At 35.3% G+C, this 20,551-nt stretch overlaps 1 protein-coding gene across 1 annotated transcript in view; it reads right to left on the bottom strand.

The window, feature by feature from the left end:
- Window positions 1-1,118: 1,118 nt before the first annotated feature.
- Window positions 1,119-20,551, bottom strand: part of CUL5 (cullin 5) — an 81,798-nt gene continuing 62,365 nt past the window's right edge. Inside the window, exons 12-19 of the mRNA XM_074357067.1 lie at window positions 14,885-15,017; window positions 13,873-14,004; window positions 11,018-11,141; window positions 10,533-10,708; window positions 9,818-9,979; window positions 8,966-9,084; window positions 8,197-8,320; window positions 1,119-4,738 (exon numbers count right to left, since the gene is read on the bottom strand). Of these exons, the coding sequence (XP_074213168.1) occupies window positions 4,544-4,738; window positions 8,197-8,320; window positions 8,966-9,084; window positions 9,818-9,979; window positions 10,533-10,708; window positions 11,018-11,141; window positions 13,873-14,004; window positions 14,885-15,017 (1,165 nt within the window). The 3' untranslated portion in view covers window positions 1,119-4,543. The remainder of the gene's footprint in view (window positions 4,739-8,196; window positions 8,321-8,965; window positions 9,085-9,817; window positions 9,980-10,532; window positions 10,709-11,017; window positions 11,142-13,872; window positions 14,005-14,884; window positions 15,018-20,551) is intronic.

Below are 20,551 nucleotides of genomic sequence, written 5' to 3'. Positions count from 1 at the left end.
GCCTTCTATGTGCCAGACACGTGTCTTTTTGCGTTGTTTCAGCAGGACTGGATCCAACTTTGGATATTTAGGGGATTTTCTTTGAGAAAAAATAATATAAATTACCAATACAAAATTCCTAGGGCCCCTCGCAGGGCCTTGGAAGGGGGCCGTGCAAGTCAGGGCCCAGAAGCTTATGCCTAATAGTAAATCTGTCTCTAGATTCTGGTGAACCTTAGACTGAGGTCACACTTTCCTCTGCCTTCATTTCCAAGTTAATTTCCCCCCAACCTCAAATCCCAGTTCAAGTCCAAGGCGGAGTTTAGGGTCACCATGAAGTGCTATGGACTGAATGTGTCTCTCCACAAGGCATACTTGAAACCTAGTCTCCAACGTGATGTTGCTGGGAGGTCGGGCCTTTGCTCTGGGAGGTGATTTGGCCATGAGAGTGGAGCCCCTGTGAACGGCATTAGCACCTTTATGAAGGAGACCCGGAGAGCGCTCCGTAAGCCCTCCCTCCGCCGTGTGAGGAGACAGTGCGAGGCCAGCAGTCTGCAGAGGGTCCTCACCAGAGCCAGCCACACTGGCCCCCGCATCTCAGACTCGGAGCCCCCAGAGCTATGAGGAACCAACTTCTGCTGCCGTACACGCCATGCAGTCCGTGGTGATTTGTTACAGTTGCCAAGACCGACAAGACACGGTCTATCTTCATAACTTTATTACTAAACTGCCTCTAGCTTTGAAATTTAAATATTTCACAAGTTATCAAATATACACAAAACAAATAATTTTTATATTTTTTACTTTTATGTGATAAAAAAAAATTTAAATTTGGGGTACGACATGGCCTATCTGAACTGATGAACGAATACATTCATCACTTTAAGGTTTGAAAATTTTGACCTCTTCCAGGCCTGACAGTCCTATGCGACCGTCAACGGAAAAGCTGCACTCCCGACAGCTTTCATTCTGAACTATGATTTGAAATTCAAAAGTAAGTTGGTTACTTTTCATATTTTTGACTCCTAAGGCTGGCTGAGATTTAGTATTTCATGATGAAATATATAAAAATACCTATTACAAAAATTTGAATTAAAATTTAGAAACTGTTTTACAGTAGAACACCAACATTTTCTGGATAGGTGAAAGCTTTTATATTACATTTTTATTTTGCAAGAAAATAAATTATACAACTTAAAAAATAAAATCCAAAAATTAAGCAGTTCATCAAAATATTTCAGCCTACTGCATACAGAAACTGCTACCATTTAAAATTGTACAGCATTATCATCTCAGTATGTAGTGGCACACATTCAAAATTGTATATTCCATACGAGGGTAGATTACAACTCAGGAACTCAAATTTGTTCAACACTCCAGACAACATATATAGTGTAGATGACAGGAAAGCTCTCATGTAATGTTTATTTCACAAACATGACCTTGGAAGAGTTTATAGGACAGCATCCCAGTCATTTACATGAAAATAGAAAAAACAAGCTTGAGTTTAAGATAGCAAATCTTTCTGGAAAACTTGCAAATCTTTCACCCAAATTGAAGTTTTAAAATTTGCCCTTTGAGCAGGGCCAATGACAACTTACTGCAAATAATGCAAAATACTTTTTAACTACTCTGGTCATATTTTGCATTAAATTTAATAAAAGATAAAAACAAGAAAGCTAATATCTCACTTTTGGAAATTTTAATATTTATGCACAAAAGAAGAGTAAGACACTTAAATAAAGTTTGACAGAATGCAGGGACCCCTCCAATAAATGTAAAAATTGGAAGACTTCAGAATTTATTTCATGATCCTCATTATATCATTGGAACAGTAATATTCTAAATATTTAACTCATTGTAACCATTAAAATTGTTCTATATTTTTACTTTATTTCATGTTTACTTACTCTGGCAATGAGACGGCAACAAAGGTTAACATTCTCCAGATGGCTCCATCTTTATATCATAAGATGAATGCTCGAAGCTTAAATTAACCTCAAGGGTCCTATTGCCATACTCCTCATGAAAAAAATATATACATATATGTATATATCTATATATTTTTCCCCTTAACTATGTCAGGTTTCATCCCTGCTCATAAGCACTAATTTTAAGTGCACATTACCAGGAAGGGGACTCAATAATAAAGGCTACTAACTGTGATTTTGTACCTTTAGCAAATTGCTGGTAGGTTTTTTTTTTTTTTCAGATTCTTTTTTTTTTTAATTAACAAATCTACTGTCAAAATATACTTAAAGAAAATTCAACAATGGTATAGGCACCTTGTCAACTAAATGGTTTTCATAAACACCAAAAAGTAGTCAAATTTTTGTATGCATAACGAAAACAATGATGAAAACTGTAAGTCTACAATATTTGCTGCTGTTCTATTCTCCAAAATACAATTAGGACATAATTAGCTATTAAAAAATTTATAAAATTTAATAGAAAACTTCACTATGGATTTAGAGTTACCCACTTTTGCATTAAATTTGCCTTTATAAATCAAAACATCATGGCTCTCATTCTTAAATTAAATGACTAAAAAGATTAGAAATTCCAAAAAAGTTCTGAGGACAATTCTGGTTTAATACAACAAAAAAATCTTAAACTTTTAAGAAATGGCCTGTAATTTTTCCTTCCATTTCTCCCTCCTTTGGCATTCCTGGATAAGCAAATATGCTAATATCAAACTATTTTTTAAACATACGGGAAACAATTATTACCAAATCATCATTTTTTAAAATTTCAATTTTATCCATTGTTAACAGTCATCTAGAGGAAACAGTGAGCACTAATTTAGTTGAATTCTTCACAATATGCTTAGTTTAATAATTGACATATGCTACCTCAGAGCTCAAGTATAAGATTTTAAATTAGAAACAAAATTCCAATTTCCTATGAGTTTCAGAATAGGTATTTGACTATACAGCAAAACCTTAAATGTTTTAAATTTGCTTTCCTTCCTTTCAGCGGGCAGCTCACAAAACCTCTTGGGAATGGGGACAGCCGCCATGAAGTGCTCTTGCAAGCACTCTGCAGTAATACTGTATGCCTTTCGATGCTCCAGCATTCTGTTTCCTACTGTCATCAAATTCACTTACAATATTATTACTAATACTAAACAAAATAGCAAACAATTTGCAAGAAAATCTGAAATGTGCCCCACAATGAATAAAATCCATGTTCAGCCATTCTTTCCCAACGGGGAATAAATTTTTCTCTTTTAAGTTGTTCATGTCCTCAAGTCCTAAAACCTCCACTATTTTGGGTATTCAGTTGCCAGCAACTAATAAGTTGCCACTTTGGATTGACTAAAAGGAACAAGGTAAGTGTTGCCTTCAGACTATTTTGAAAATGTTTATTATTAAAATATATAAATATGTATGTACATATATTTGGCAAGTTTACTGTTCATATTAAGATTGCAACAATTTTGCTTATGTTTTTCAGATCTTATGTTGTGGTTTTCCTCTTCCTCCTAGGTGACTTGATAATTACTTTTTAAAACAGAATGTCTTACTTTCCATAAAACTGTTATAAATCCATAATCATGAATCAATTTCACTTTAAAATTTCAAAATGTCTATGCTACAGGTTAAGAGGTCAGTTACAAAACAGCATTATATTAGAGCAGGAGATTTGTCTTGTTTTTAATAAATTTGAATGTGGCGTAATAAATATTAGGTATATAAATATTAAGTGTCTTAGCAAACACTTAAGATGCTTGTTTTGCTGTTTTGATTCTGCGGTCGAAATGACCTATTTCCATACATTTTAACAACCGAAATAACTAATATAATCCTCACTTATCCCAAACAAGTTTTCCATCCATTTAAGATAAAAAAAAAATTCAAAATTTCCTTATCATTTAACAAGAAACAACTAAACACAGTAGTCTCCTGCTTAAAGAAAGCCAACATTTTTAAGTTGGAAAAATTTAATACCATTTTAAAGTCACCATTAAAATCCAGTTACTATACTGAAGCAGTGTTTGAACAAGTAATCTGACACTATTAAATACTTGTCTTTTCCCTACATCTGCCCTGTCCCAATGTTGTGTTGACCAGCTCACTCTTTTGATCAAAAGAAACGAAGAATGCTATTTCTAGTTTTAATTGCATTGTTAAAACAAAACATAACAGCATTTTTCAGTGCACGAACATCTGAAGATCCTTCCTTGTGCAAGTACATTTTTCTAAGAGAGGGAAAAAAAAGAAAAGAAAAAAACAAGCAACAAGAACCCCACTGTTACCCTTCCCATTGTATTTCTTCTGGTGGGTATAAATTGGATTTATTTTTAAAAGTTCATAATGGGCTCTTCATGAATGCAAGTTTCTCCACAAAACAGCATGCTGTTAAAGAGTGTGCAACATGAAGGGAATGCCACCATGCTAACTAACGTGATTGGCAAAATATAGTTGTTTTGTTAGGTAAGGCAGAGATTTTAATATTTATGTAATCAAAGTCCAAATAAACCTTCCTCTAGCACAAACTGTAACAACTTTCTGCCCAAGCACTCCACAATTTGGGTTCTTAGTATTGTCCATGATATTCAAAATTACGCCATGTATATGAAAGTGTTGATATCAGATTCATCTCTTCTGATGTATTTGTGCTCTATTAGCCACTCTATTTGCTCTTTTATCATTTTCTTTTGTGGCAAAAACATGTTTTTCAGAATTTCTACTAATTCAGTCTGCAGCTGAGCATTACTAATTTTCTTTCTCATCTTCATTATTTGTATGATAGCTTCCTAAAAGAAAAAATAAAAATAAAATATTATTTTGAGCAAAACAAAACAAAAAAAATGACTTTTTACGTATTTCGTCCTCTAGCCAACATCTCTCCAAATGATCAGCAATCACTAGATTAATCTTGAGACCAGTACCTTTTACTTAACAAATAAAAATGTTTTCACTCTGAAAAATAAAATCTGCATATTATAGAGATTTTGAAAGTGAGGAAAAACAAAATCTACCCATAACCTCTTTGCTGAAAGAAAAATCACACCTAATGTTTTCTTGTTTTTCCCTTCATTTCTTCTTTCCATACTATGTACATTTAAAAATTTTATCTTACCTGTGAACACAAAATGTATGTAATCTGGTATTGTGTTAAGAATGAACTAAGATACAACAAACTCCTTTACATACTTTTTCATTTGTATTCAGTTATTTCTTTGTATAGTAAGTAGTAAGTCAGTTGGTGTCTGTTTTAAAAATTAGTAATTATGACTCTCTCTATATTTACCAGATGAATAAACTGTATTTGTTGTAAGTATCTTCAGCTTATATTGACTCAATTCAGTATTTTTACTTTCTATAGGAGTAAGTACTTTTCATCTAAGTCAATTTTATCAACAGTCTTCTTGATGATTTCTTTAATTAATATTAAGCTTTGTAATAAGAATAAGAAAATTACTAAATATTTTTTTCCCTTTGGCTTTTCCAGTACAAGCTGTCTCCTCAGCCAACAAAAGGTATTCATCTGCCGTAGTGGAGATAAGAATTTATTTGAAAAGAAATGTGAAAACAGAAAAGGAGGTAAATATTTGCTTTTGTGATTGAAAAATGGAGTTTTGCTGCAAGGCAGTATCAGCCTTGGGAGTCAGGCGCTACTCAGCATGAGAAAGTACCTTCAGCTTCCCCTGGACAGACAGGAGGACCTTACACTGCCACTAGAGGTCAGGTGGGTTCCTCCCAATGTCATTTTGTCCAGATCCAGGCTCTTCATCACAGGGATTTATGTTAAGGGTCCAGAAAGAAAGAATAAAGAGGGAAAAAGGCTGTCCCTCCCTTCAGGCACCTGTACACGACAGAGCCAGGAAGGAGAAGAGGAGCAACTGGAAACATCCCAATTTCTCCGATTCTAGCTGTGTTAGAGGTGAAGACGGTGGGGTGTGTGAGAGACCAACAAGGGTTCTGACCCTGGTCCGCATTTAGTATGTTGGAGGTCACTAGAAAAGCGGCATGATATAATGGAAAGAATCTGCACTCCTGAGCCTCTCTCAGTTCTCACATGATGCAGATCGAGTTGAGAGCTAACGGACCTGCCACAGAAGGCCTTTAGCGGCAGGAGAGGGTGCTCCTGTAGCAGCAGGTGACAATGAGAGCGTGCCATGTGGGTGAAGGGACACACAGAAGATGCGGCGGGGTCTCAGAGGGCTCAAGAGCCCAGTAAGAGCGGAGGACAGGCAGCCAGAGCAGGAAAGATGCCATGCGGTCCTCGCCAACCAGAAAAAGAATAAACCACGTGCATCTGCTACAGACGGCAGAAGAAAGTCAAATTCCCACAGGTGGCAGATAAAGAAAGCACTCCACAGCTGACAAGAGCAAGAACCCAGGACACGGACACAACTGTACAGATATGACAGTCCGTTCACTGTCACTAGGAGATCAAGTGAATTTCTCTCAACCTCAATACATCCAGACGCCACCTGTGAAAACGGGGAAGGATGGGAATGGTCGGAGCAGAATCAGGGAGAAATAATCAAGCCTGAGCATCAGCTCAAGGGACAGCCTGGATCAGCGGGCTGGGCGGAATTATGGATCAGTTTTACATAAAACAACAAAACTTCACTTTCTCTGCACATATTACAGTGTAACTACACCTGCCCTCACATTACATATCTCAGTTCTAATCTATCTGAATGGATCCGGTGTAGACATAAGCTAGAAATATATCATGCTTTTTTCCCCCAGAAGTAAAATTTCCTGAACCTTCTTACTGAATAATACATTTCCTTTCCATGGGCCATGGAAATTATTTCCTTTATTGCAAAGTTCATCTACACTTACATAGGAGGTTTAATTCCGAGTTATTATTTCTTTCAGTTAATCTGTCCGTCACACTTTTATTTTTGTAGATATTTTATTAAGTTTTAGTATTTGTCAAGACAAGTTCCACCAGTACTAACACCTTATTCTTACTTTTTTTTTAAGGTTCTCAATCACTCTCATCTATTCATTCTTTCTGATTAAAATTGAGAATCAATTTTTAAAACTCCCACAGTATTCCTAGGTGAGTTTTTATATGAAATTCAGTAATCCTGGTACTACTACGGGAAAAATCAACTTAACTTATTCAGCCTTATCATTAAAAAATGTTATTTCATGTTAAGCAGAAGAAGCCAGATACAAAGAGTACATACACTGTCTGATTCTGTTTATATGCAGACCTAGAACAGGCAGAACTGAGCAGTGGCAACAGGAGTCAAGAGGGTTGAAGGGGGAGACCGGCTGGATAGGAGACATGGGGAAATCACTGAGATGATGGGAATGTTCTGTACTTTAATTGGGGTGATGGTCACACAAGTATACACATTCAGCAGAACACTGAGAACCAAAAAAATGTGCATTCTATTGTATGTAAATTGTACCTCAATAAAAAAATTTAGTAAGATACAATCTTTCTATTTATTCAAATCTCCCTTTGAATTTCTCAGGTGAAGGGCCCTCTCTTCACAGAGGGCCTACACACTGCTTTTTAAAGAAATGCCAGTGAATTCTAGGGTTTCTTCTTTTACGTTCTTAAGTTTATTTGTTTGTTTATTGCTAAACAGAAAAGCATTATATTTTTATTCATCTTCTCTCTGCTCCTTTATCATATTATATGATCTAAAAGTCATGAAAAATTTTAATCTTTCCTATTTGTTTCATGTTTGATTACACTGGCCAATAATTTCAAATACAATGGAATGAAAATGGTAAAAGTGGCACAACTTAGTTTTAAAAAATCTCTGAAGTTAAAACACTCATACATTAGTTTGCTATAGGTACTCTTTATCACGTTCAGAGGTATCATAATCCTAGTTTTAAAATATGTTAGAAAAAATGTTCCCTAATTTCACATGACAATGGAATTAGAAGTCTTAAATTTAAATGAAATTTTAAACACACAGTCCCAGAATTGTAACTTGTTGCTGAGATACATTTATTCTCTTTGACGTGTGGTCAAAGAGACGCATAACCAAAAACGAAGGTTTTGCCCAAACAACAGAATCTACCAGAGACCACCAAGTCACACAGACGTCTCTTTCAGCAACTGAGAACACTATCAATACAATTTTTAGATTTCAGTAAAATGAAAATTAGCTCTTCTGTACAAAAAGTCTGAATACTTACATTCCTTTAATTTCAAAAAAGATTTGAAGATAAAAGAACAACAATGAAGTTTTTCAAAATGTATAGACTCCATCTTAATATTACAAACCTGGGTTCTTAGTATTCTTAGTTGAACTATTCCTTCATTCTCTTCTTCTCTCATCCTTTCTGTAGTGAGCTGCAAGCGTCCAATCAAGTTGATTTTGCCCCTTTTCTGAACTTTTGCATTTTTTCTATAAAAAACATTGAGTCAAATATTTTGCAGTGACAGGCCTTTAAAACATCATATTACAGCAACAATGTCTAATAAAAAATTTAGAAGTATTCTTAAAATTAATATCCAGCACTGTTTAAGGTAAAAGTAACAAATAACCAACATACAGCTTTATTAAAATGAATCCTATAAAAAAAAAAGAACCCTATGGTTTCCCTCAAATATGGTAAAAGCTCTGCTAATAGAATACGGGTGACTACACTCCCTGTAGTAACAGAGTTAATATAATGTATATTGCCATGAAAGTGATTAGATAACTGAAGATATACTGGCTGTAATTCAGCATTATCTTCTAATCAGATCTAAGGGGAAAAATCCTGGGTGGATAAAGCTGCTAAAGTGCAAAAGGATGTTTAAAGCTGAAGAGCAATACAGTATAATGTCAGACACCCACACGTATCCATGGACAATACACAAAGAAGTAATAAACATCTCCAGCTCATTAATGTGTTTAATAAACAACTAAATGGCATAAATTTAAAGTGATGACAGTATACAGGTATGTTTTAAATATCATGTAAGGAGAACAACTGTTTTGCTAAAAATAAAACATTAAAATTCAAACAAGCTATTTTTATTTTAGATCAACCAATGTAGACCTTACATTAAACTGAACTCCTGGTTCACTGAGAAGAGGGTACCCTCTGTAAAGTCTTTGGGTGAGTTGACTTGAGGTTCATACAACAGAACTTGCCGTTTGAGCTTTGGGAAAGCTACTAAAGACTATGAAGAACAAAGAGAAAACAATTAGCTTCTATAAACAGTGCAGAATGCCAAGATCAATTCTCCAACATGACCAACATAGGTGAGAAAGAATTATGAGCATGAATTTCAAATTCAAACTTTTATTTAGTACTTCTGTGAATATAACAATGGAAAGGCATAATGAGGAGAGAGAATGAGGAGAAAAGAGCTGGTTGTGAGGAAGCAATAAATACTCTCTCTGCCATAAGACAAAAACCCAAAAAACCCAGAGGCGCTGGTCATATATGAGCACGATGAACACCACTGCCAGCTATAAACCAGCTGATCTCTCTCTAGGTGAGAATTTACTTTGGAAGAGGCCTGTGGAGTCGGGGTAAAACGCAGTTTTGAACAGGAGGCTGATAAGTACATTTTACAAGCCCTCAAAAGATACTTCTTAGAATCTGGGTTACCATAAAATCTTGGAACACAGTCTCATGATGCAATCTTTGGCCACTCCTCATAGATAACATTTAAATACCAACTCAATCTTTCTCACACTCTCTCTCTTTTTGCCATTCTCTGTCTTAATAACTTGCTTATTTTCAATTTCTTTTTTTTCCATAAATATCTCATTAGTGTATTTTTCTTGGTTAAAAGTCATTTGAGAGTGTTATGAACTCATAAATTTATTTCAAGCAAGCCAACACATATTTCTTGCTATGAGAGAGGATGTAACTTAAAAAATAAAAAAACATAAAAGCAAACCAACCCATAAAGTCCTTCTAAGCTCAGCATCAGGGAGTTCAGTTGCAAGTTTTAGGTTTTCAAAGCTGATTTTCTCTCTGGGTCTTTGGTTCCATGCAAACAATACAGCCAACTGAAACGTCGTTACCTCCAAATCATATTGACCTACTTCATTCTTAAACGTGATCTATAATAGATAAAACAATTTTAAAAAGTAATCTCTTTATGATGATTACCATCTATCTATAATATATCTTACATGAGACTATGTATAAAAAAGACTGCTGGCTGTCTTCCAATATCCATTCTTCCTTTCTTACATGGTAATAAAAACTTTAGCAGACCTTAATGACTACTCAGAACACAGACTCACCTCCCAGCTTTCCTGAGCAAAACGTGGCCATGTGACTAAGTGCTGGCCAATGAGATTTGAGTGGAAACAATGGGGGAAACTTCTAGAAGTTGCCCTTAAAGAAAGCTATACTCTTTATCTTTCCCTTCCTGTTGGGCTGGAAGACAGGCATAGCGAGCAGCATATTGGATACTGCAGGCAAAAGAAGACCTCAAGCACGGTGCTACAACCAGAAGCCTATGTCCCTAGCAATCTCGTGAAACAGATCCACTCTGTCTGCTCCGACTTTCCCTTGTAAGAGCAGCAAGGACCTCATCTAAGCAAATCTTATGTGGAGTCCTGCTGCTTTCAGCCAACCAGTATCTGAACTAACACGCCATCTACTTACAATTCCATTTGACATGAGGTGATGCCAATGTAATTTTCTACCACTATGATTTTTTTTGTAGAATTCTTCTACTTCAGGTATCAAATCCTCCAGTTCAGTAGGAAGTGAGACAAAGACTTTTTCAGAGCTTCTTGACCAAGCACCAGCATTCAGAATTTTTATATTAACTGAATCGGCTATAGGAACGAATATCAGAAAATATAAAGCAAATAATCTTAACAATGGATAAAATTCAAAATACATAAAGGATAAGCTTTGGTGAAAAATAAACAAGACTCTAAAGGTTTTGTTAAAAAGTGTCCTTTTGTTTCAAAATAAGAATTAGCAAATCTAAATTCCGCTTTGTGGGATGGGGTGCCTTCAAGGAACATGGGCTTTGTAACATCTTTTTATCTATTACTACTTAGGTTTATTTTTAATTTATTAGAAAACAAAGATACTCTTTCTTAAAAAGTTAAAACATGTATGTAATTATAAAATAATACCTGGTAAAGCCAACTTATTATTTTTGTGCATTTCCTTAAAAGCTTGGTTTAAATCTTCAGATACTTTTATGTCCTGAAACATTCTAGCAAGCTTGTTTACGTAATCTGCTGGCATACCAACTTCCTATGAAAACCAAGGACAGAAGAAGTAATTAATAATATATAATCTGATATACTCTTAGCAAAAAATTTTAATGGAAAGCTAAGTGTTAGATGCTTTAGTACAAAATTCTGCCTTTCTCTTTTATTTATTAGAATGTTTATAATCTAATACCTATTAAATTTGATTCTTAGAAACTAAACAGAATATACAGGCAATCCTGGCTTTCTGTGCACAGTTCCAATACACATGAATTTCAGTTACCACAGTACAGTTAAATAACACCAGTCTCCCAACAACACAGTTCAACTTTCAATTACCACTATATATTAAATGTGAGTGTTACATAAATCACTAACATAACTTCTGGCTCCTCAGTCTATTGCACCACTAATAACAGAGCATATCATATCAGTGACCAATCACAGATACTTCTTCCAAAATCTGTCAGTCATGTTTATTCAATTCACCCACAGACAGCAAAGCACGCAGTCTTGTGGCCTGTCTTCCACGTCTTCCAGTGATAAATCCACATGGCATTTTATTAAAATGCATAATCAAAAGACATAACTGGTCAAGAAAGATGACAAAAGTACACCAAAAATATAACAATGTTGGAAATGAAAATAAAATAGAACATAAATGGAGTTTAGAAAAAAGAGCTGACTGTGGTTGTTTAATGTTTATTGATAATGCCAATGGCGAAGATTTTAAATATGCAGGTATAGAAACTTAATGAGGGCAAATTATCAACATAAATGAAAAAAATGGTAGTGACAATAAAAAAAAGGATAAGATGAGGACGTGATGCCAGCAAAAACTTTCATGACTTTGAAAGACCAAAAGATGAAAGTTTGGAAGCTGATCCAAACTTAAGAGTATGACAGCTCTTCAAGGTATACAAAAGGTGCTCACTGTGTACTGTGAGTTGCATGACAAGAAGTCAAGTACTAGTCAAACCACTCTTCATTTTAGTAACAGTGTTACCGAGATATAAATCATCTGTCTCAAAATTTGCCCCTTTTAAAGTGTACAATTAATCAAGTTTTAGTGTATTTACACAGTTATGTAGCCATCACCACTGTCTAATTTTAGAACATTTTCATCATGCCAAAAAGAAACTCCATGCTTACTAGCAGTCACTCCCCATTTTCCCCAGTCCTGCATTCCTGGAAACCCTTGTTTTTTGTTTCTAAGGATTTGGCTACTGTGGACACACTGAATTAGGGGAATCATATAGTATGTCATCTGTGAATGGCTTCTTTGATTTAGAAAATGTTTTCAAAGTTCATCCATGTTGTTGCATGTATCATTACTTCATTTCTTTTTATGGACAAGCAATATTCTATCACATGGATAAACTATATTTTGTTTATTTGTCAACTGGTTTGACATTTTGGGTTGTTTTCATTTTTTGGTCACTATGAATAATGCTACTATGAACATTCATGCACAACTTTTTGTGTGCTCATATGTTTTCACTTCCCTTGAGCAGAATTATCTAGTAGCAGACTTGCCAGGTTAACTCTAAGTTTAACTTTTTAAGGAACTGTCAGTTTTCCAAAGTGGCAGCACCATTGTATATTCCTACCAGCAATGCATGAGGGTTCCAATTTCTCCTCTTCCTTGGCAACATTTGTTATTATCTGATTTTTCACTGTCGCAGTGGGAGCGGAGTGGCATCGCACTGTGGTTTTGATTTGCCTTTCCCTGATGACTAATGATGTTGAGCGTCTCTGCATACACTTACTGACCATTTGTATATCTTCTGTGAAGAAATGTCTATTCTAATTCTTTGCCCATCTGTAACCAATTTGCCTTTACTGTTGGGTTGTAAGAGTTCTTTGCATATTCTAGATACAATATTAGACATATGAATTGCAAATATTTTCCTAACTACTCTTTTTACATTTTTAAAGTTTTTTTTAAAAAAAAAAACCACTTTAAATCTGAAAGTTTATGTTTTAACTTAGTGTACTAAATACATACTAATTTTACTTATTTTTATTTTCCTATATAACAGATGGTAAGTTTTTAATACTGACAAAAATTTCTAAGTTATAGAACAATAATTTTCCCCACTGATTGTTAATTTTAAGATCAACTACACAGTAATTTTTACTACCCTACACCACCATGCAAAGTAGGACTATCTGTAAACCTGCAATTTGAAATACAAATATAAATGAAAGACATATGTATGAAATACATGTAGGTATACACATTATGTACTTATTATCATATATTTATATATTATATAGAATACATATATATAAATGAAAGACATATTAATTTATGTTAATATAACTCAAATTCCATTAAAATTAACTGAAAGAGACAAACTTAAAATTCTGTGACATAGGAATGTAGTCATAATTAGCACTGATTACGCTAAATAAGCCACCACCTTTACCTATTGGTTCTTTTTCCTTTATAGATGTATTTATTTACAAACATCTCTGTGGTTAAATATTTAGTACTAAAAATACCTTTAAAAATGAAATGATTTGTCCAGTAGTTTATTTAATAACGTCAATAAGTGAGAGATACAAGAGTGAAACAACAGAAGCAAAGCAAGAGCAAAGGTGCTTCTTTATTAAGAAAATACTTATTTTATATAATTGATGCCATATTCTTATAAAATGTCCCCTATTTCTTCAACATTAACAATTATCACCAAACTGTACTGCTTAAGCACACATATGAACCATGTGCTATCTTAAGAGAACCAAGTATTTTTTAAAAATTTACTTACTCTTAGCCACTCTACCATATTCTCTTCAATTTCACTATCAGCAGAGATGTCTAATATAAGACGTCGTGTCAAATGCGCTTTGTGATATCTCATAAAAACGTCTTTGTTTTGTACGTACTTAAGGACCAAGAGCTGTACGGGAAACAAAGTGACTTTCAATTTATAAATGCTCTTAGCCATCCCTCTCATTTAGACCTTCCTACATTCCCCACCGTCAAAAGTCAGAAATTTATATAAACATATACAGACAGAGGCCTACTAACCTGAACAGTAACCATCTTTGAACAATAACCAATCCTGGTATTATTTTACTACTTTAAAAGTTAGCAAACTTGAGAGACTGTAACCAAATAACCTTTGAGTGCCTATAAATACCAATTTTTGAAATTTTATATAAAACGTGATAGAACTTTATAGGAAAATCAATGGTTCTTCCCAATTTTTTCTTCTATGTATCTTCTTCACTTTATTCTGACACCAATCTTCTTCGCTCTAACTCTTTTTGTCTATACTTTCTCTGTAACTTGCTTACTAATTTTTTTCTTCTTTGATTTCCTGGGCTAATATCATGTTACACTAATAACAAGAGACAAATAAAAATGAAAGCAACTAACTTTGAAACTACACTCATTCACCCTTGGTTATCTATTTTGAGCTCTCACAAGAAGAAAGAAGTGAAAAACATCCAGTCTCAACCATCATTCCAAACACCATTGGCTGGTTCCATTTCTCTTTTTTGCTTTGTCCTTTCATAGGAGCTAGAATTTAATAGATTTTTTAAAAGAATCGAGAAAGAATGAAATGCTATTTCCCTTTCTGGCAGCTATAGAATAAAAATTTTCAGGAAGAAAAATAACTGCTTTACAGAGATCTTACACTGGTAAAATTTCATATTAGTTGCTTATAGACACATGTTAAAAAAATTAATGCTATCACAGAAAACCTTATACACAAAACACAAATTCAAAGTAAGATAATTAAACTATCTGAAGTTAAAAAAAAATGTATGTACCACTTCTTTAAGCTTTGCTTCAATCTCTTCAGAGGTTAGTTTTTTGCTTAATGGTGTTTTTCTTAGCAACATGTCACAGTAATTGGCAAGCAGCTCAGGGCATTTTGACTCAGGCTGAGTTTTTAATCCCACCCTGAAAAACAAATTAAAAGCAGTTGATGAAAATGACTGAATCTGAAATATGTTTTCTAAAGCCAACTTTTCACAAACGAATTTCTTATGCTATATAAATCCAGTGGGAATAGGGTGAGAAAGTTTACACCTAGGGTCACGGTTTAAGGAGGCACTCACTCTTAGGGTCCTGCAAGTGCACTTGTAGAAAGAACCCTAACGGTATCATCTCCTTAAATTGTACCTCCTTGCCTCAATCTAGTGGCAGCTCTGCCAATCATCTTTAAAAGATTTTATTCAGATATTCTAAAATACTTTTGAAAAACTATGTAAATCTTTGAATATAAGTTAATATTTAAAACTTTTCATTATTAGTATTAAGATAAAACTGTTATTTCACTCTGAAACATATCCAATGTAACCTAAATTCCACAGTGGTATGAATATCTACCATCATCCATTTAAAAAAAAGCTATAAAAAACCTCTCTTAAACAATGAACTTGTATCTATATTTCACTTTTCCAACAAAACTTCAAAACCAGTGTATTGTATTTTATACTTGAAAGTCTTGCATTTATTCTTTATCCTACTTCTTTAAACTATATGTAAATAAATTTAAATTTAACATTTTAAAACTTCTTGTGTATATAAATTCAACTGTTATCAGAAATGAGTTATCCAAATTATTGTAAGTACACAACTTACCAAAACAAAGTAATTATACTGTGTGTATCAAACATATGCATATGCAAAATTTTCCCTCCCAATTATCATCATCAATTTTACTTCTACTTTTTATATTTATAAATTTATGTGTTTTCCCTGAAAAGTCTCATTACCATAAATAAGTAGATAGGACTAGAAGTTTTCCTTATGTTACTCAATTCATTGAGCACCTTCTGAGTTATTTGCTAAAAAATATATAGTGATCTAAAAAAACCTACTTTCAATAATGGATCAAATTAGCCATCAATTGTGTTGAAAGCAAAGAATTAGAAACCATCTTGCAAAAGGATACAATACCTAGCCACTAAAAATTCATTTTCTGTACATCAATAGTAATATTTCAAAATATTCCTTTCTTACACAACTTGCGGGCTTTTTATAATGTGAGGCAACAAATCAGAGTAAGAAGGAAGAGACGCGGGTCTTTCTTTACAAAACAGGAAAGAGTAACTAGAAAGGAGAAGTGGAAAGGAGAAACTGCAACAATACTTCCACCAGAGGGGTCAATTTCTGAAAAAATTAGATGTGGAAGTTGAGGACTTAGAAAGCAATGGCCTTAAAAGTATCCACACTGGTTACTCCAGGCAAGTCTTCCTGTATCTCTCAAGGCAGACACAGGCCAGTCTGAAGACAGCTTCCTTACATCACAAGAACCCACCCAGCTTGTCCGACCCATTCACCCTGCCAGTGCCTGGCTTCTGTGTGAACTACTGTAATGACTGCTGTATCTCCTAACTCAACCTGTCAAGAAGACAGCTGTCAGTTTTTTTGTTGTTTCTTTGAAGGTACTGCGTCATTCCCCTTGTTCTCTGGCTGTTTCAGTGTTTTGTTTTTCCCCGGTTTTTAGCTGTCTTACTATGGAATGGCGCCTAGGAATGGTTTAATTTATATTGGTCATGCGTGGGATTCAAAGAGATGCTTGAATATAAGTTCACATCTTTCATCAGTTTTGAAAAATTTTGGTCAGTAGCTTGTGTCTTCTTTTGCATTCTCTATGATTCCAATCACATATTTCTATAAATATTTCACCTTTTCTCAGGTAATAATTTCTACCTATTTGTTAACATGTATTATTTATTCATTATTATTTATGGTCTAGTTAAGATTATTACTGAAATATAACTTACATACCACACAATTATCCATTTAAAGGGTGCAATTCAATGTTTTTTTAAGTATATTCACAAAGTTGTGCAACTACCATCAAAATAAAATTTTAAATATTTTCATTACCCCTAAAAGAAACTCCACACTCATAAGCAGTCAGTCAAATCTCATTCTCCAGCAATCCCTCCCTCCCAGCCCGTGACTGTAACTAACCTACTTTCTGTCTCTATGGACTTTCTTATTCTGGACATCTCACATAAATGGAATCATACAATATGTGACTCTTTGCGACTGGCATCTCTTATTCAGCATGTTTTTATGATTCCTCTGGATCACAGCGTGTTCATTCCTTCCTTTTTATCATGGTCAAAAGATTTTTAGCATAGTAGCCATTTCAAGTGTGCACTTCAGTGGCATTAAGTACATTCACAATGTTATGCAAATATAATCACTATGTCCAGAACTTTTTCATAATCTCAAACAGAAACCCTCTATTCATTAAACAGTAACTTTCCATTCCCTCTTCACCCCAGTCCCTGTGACACCTGGTCTGCTTTCTGTATCAGTAAGTCTGCCTATTCTAGGCACCTCATACAAGTGAAATCACACAAAATTTGTCCTGCTGTGTCTGGCGCTTTCACTTAGCGTAATATTCTCAAGGTATCATTCATGCTGTAGCATGTATGGAATCTCATCCCTTTCTGTAACTAAATAATATTCTGTTGCATGCACATATCACAGTTTGCTTATCCATTCATCAGACAATGGGCATTTGTGTTGTTTCCATTTATTGGCTGTTAAGAATAATGCTGCTATGAACATTCACATACAAGTTTTTGAGTGGATATATGTTCTAGTTTCTTTTGGGTATATACCCAGGAGTGGAGCTGCTGGGTTACATGTTAACTCTATGTTAAACTTCTTGAGTTACTATAAAACTGTTTCCACAGTAGCTGCACACCAACTATGTATGATCCCAGTCTCTCCACATCTTCACCAAAGCTTGTTAATATCCTTTTAATTTCAGCCATCCCAGTGAGTGTGAGCGGTATTTCACTGTGATTAAGTTATCAATTTTAATTATTTTAAAGTCCTTATCTGCTAACTCCAATACTGGGGTCATCTGAGAGTCTGACCCTAAAATGATTTTTCTCTTGGTTGATCATAAGCTTTCTTTGCTATCACAGGACTAGTAATGTCGTACCGAACACTGGGAACTGCATATAAAAGAATCACAGAGGTACCAGATGATGTTTATCTTCCATTAAGAGTATGTTCACCCTTCATTCTGCTATGGAAGAGGCTAATCACTTTAATCAGGAACTGCACTGGCTCAAGGACGGGCTGTAGTTCTGCTAAGAATCAGTCTACCCCTGGTTAGCCACTGAATGTATGGAACGTCCCTCCTGGGCTTTCAACTGCGAACCGAGGGGGCTTTGTCATTCCAGGCCTGTGTGGTGACCCAGAGCCCTACTGTCCCCCAGCAGTGCTGCTCAGCCTGAGCCAAGCCTAGATTCTCAGCTGCTTCTTTTCAGGGAAACACAGCTACAAAACCTCAGCTAACTTCTGAAAGGCTCTCTCTCATTTGTATAACATTTGAACATCTTGTTCTAGTTGCTTCTGTAGCTCTTTGATAATAGGAAAATTACTATTTTCTTAAATTTACCTGATTTTTCTGGTTGTTCTCAGTGGAAGCACTGGCTCAGCATGAACTACTCTATTCCTCCTGAGAGGTGAGTCTCTCAAATACCCTGGATGCTATTAGCAGCTTTATTCTTCTAGAACATTACCTCTACCACCTCTAATAGCCACAGCACCCATGTTCTGCTGCCTGGATCAGCTAATAATACTCATTTTATTCCACAGAAAATTTCTACTTAATCTGGAGCTAAAGGTAGGACACAGTGACCTTAAATTAAAAAAAAAAAAGAGAAACCCAGTAATCCCTGCCTCTCAGGATCTAGACTGTAAAAACACTTTCATGTATATCAAATGGCAAGTATACAATATTATTCTCTGGAGCACTATTAGTAATAGGAGAATATCAGAAACTACTTAGCACAGCAATAAAGGATCAATTAAATAAACTATGCTGTACCTACCAGACATAATGCCACGCTGCTATTAAGAATAACACAGTCATCAAAAACCCACAGCTAACATACTCAATGGTGAAATACTGATGGCATTCTCCCCTAAATCAGGAATGAGACAAGGACACCCGTATTCACCACTGCTATTCATCACTGTGCTAGAAGTTCTATAAATTCTACTTATAACAATTAGGCAAGAAAAATAAAGACATTCAAATCGGAAAGGAACAAGTAAAAGTATCTCTCTTCACAAATGTCATGACCTTGTACACGCAAAATATGAAAGAATCCACAAAAAAGCTACTAGAGTCAATGAATGAATTTATTAGCAAAGGTGCAGGGTGCAAGATCAACACACAAGAATCAGCTGTGTTTTCACACACGAGCAATGAAAAATCCAAAAGGAAATTATATAAACAATTTCATTTATAATAACATCCAAAAGAAAAACATACCTAGCAGTAAACTTAAACAGGGACATGAAAGCCTAAACAGAGTGGAAAAGCCATTCCTGCAGGGCTGCAGCCTTGCATGGGGAGTCAGAGCCTAGGCCTGGCAAATCAGATATCCACTGGAAAGGCCTAGCATCCAGGTGTCAAAGCCCAAACAGTAAAGGGTGTGTTGACAGGTACGGCATATGAGAGACCAGACAGGTGAGGAGGGTGCCCACATAAGGGAGGCACAGTGGGAGGTGCAAAGGTTCCAGTGGGATGGGGAAGGCATTCACATGGGGGGGGGGGGGGCCAGGCCGGGGACTCAGAGCCTCAGCAGGGTGAGGAATGCATCTGCCAGGAAACCAGGCACTGCGTTGTATATCTTTAAGTCTGTCCACTGAGAGGGTCTAAGAGCAGTAGCACCGCAACAGCAATGAATACACCCAGCACCAGACTTTGTCCACGAAATACCATTGCTCACTAAAAGGAACTAGGACTTCGTGAAAAAATGGCTGATTCTGAGGCAAGGGGAAGGGCAAGTAAAAAAAATGAGTCTGGAAATCCTCATGTGCCGAAAAGAAAGGAAGAGTTTACTGTCAAAAGGACCCAGAAACCAGCTCTCACTAGTGAAATCTAGGCTAATTTGAAAATCAAAATAAAGAAAAAAAAAAAAGTAAATTATAACCCACTGAAGAAAAATAGTAAACCATGAGTCCATGCTGAAATGACAAATCAATGTATAAAATGAAGATCTGACGAGCAATGATGGGGTCTTCACACAGTTTGAAGCACCTATTGACAAATACTTACTGACAATAAGAAAAAGAGTAACTGAGTGGAGAAGTCTGGCAGGCACTAACCCAATCAGGCAATCAAACTAAACACAGGCAGTAATGGAGTAAGTCAAAACCACGCACCTTCCCTCGGACAAGATGCGATGAGAACAATAAAGCCTCACTTCAGCCAAACGTGTAAACCTGAATCTAATCATAAAAATACCAGACTGACTCAAACCGGACTGTAGGCTTCAAAAACGTCAAGGTCATGAGAGTCATAGGAGAGATGGCTCCAGGCCAAAGAAAAAGAAATATAACAACCAAATGCAACACATGGTTCTGTACTGGATTCTTCTGCTAAAACAACAACAAAAACAGCAACAGCAACAAAAAAACTCCATGGTCAATAAATTTAAAGG

The sequence above is a fragment of the Camelus bactrianus genome, chromosome 33 (genome assembly GCF_048773025.1).
Source record: "Camelus bactrianus isolate YW-2024 breed Bactrian camel chromosome 33, ASM4877302v1, whole genome shotgun sequence".
In the NCBI taxonomy this organism is placed as follows: domain Eukaryota; kingdom Metazoa; phylum Chordata; class Mammalia; order Artiodactyla; family Camelidae; genus Camelus; species Camelus bactrianus.
The sequence above is the reverse complement of the archived record's forward strand: the minus strand, read 5'-3'. Positions and strand labels throughout refer to the sequence as shown.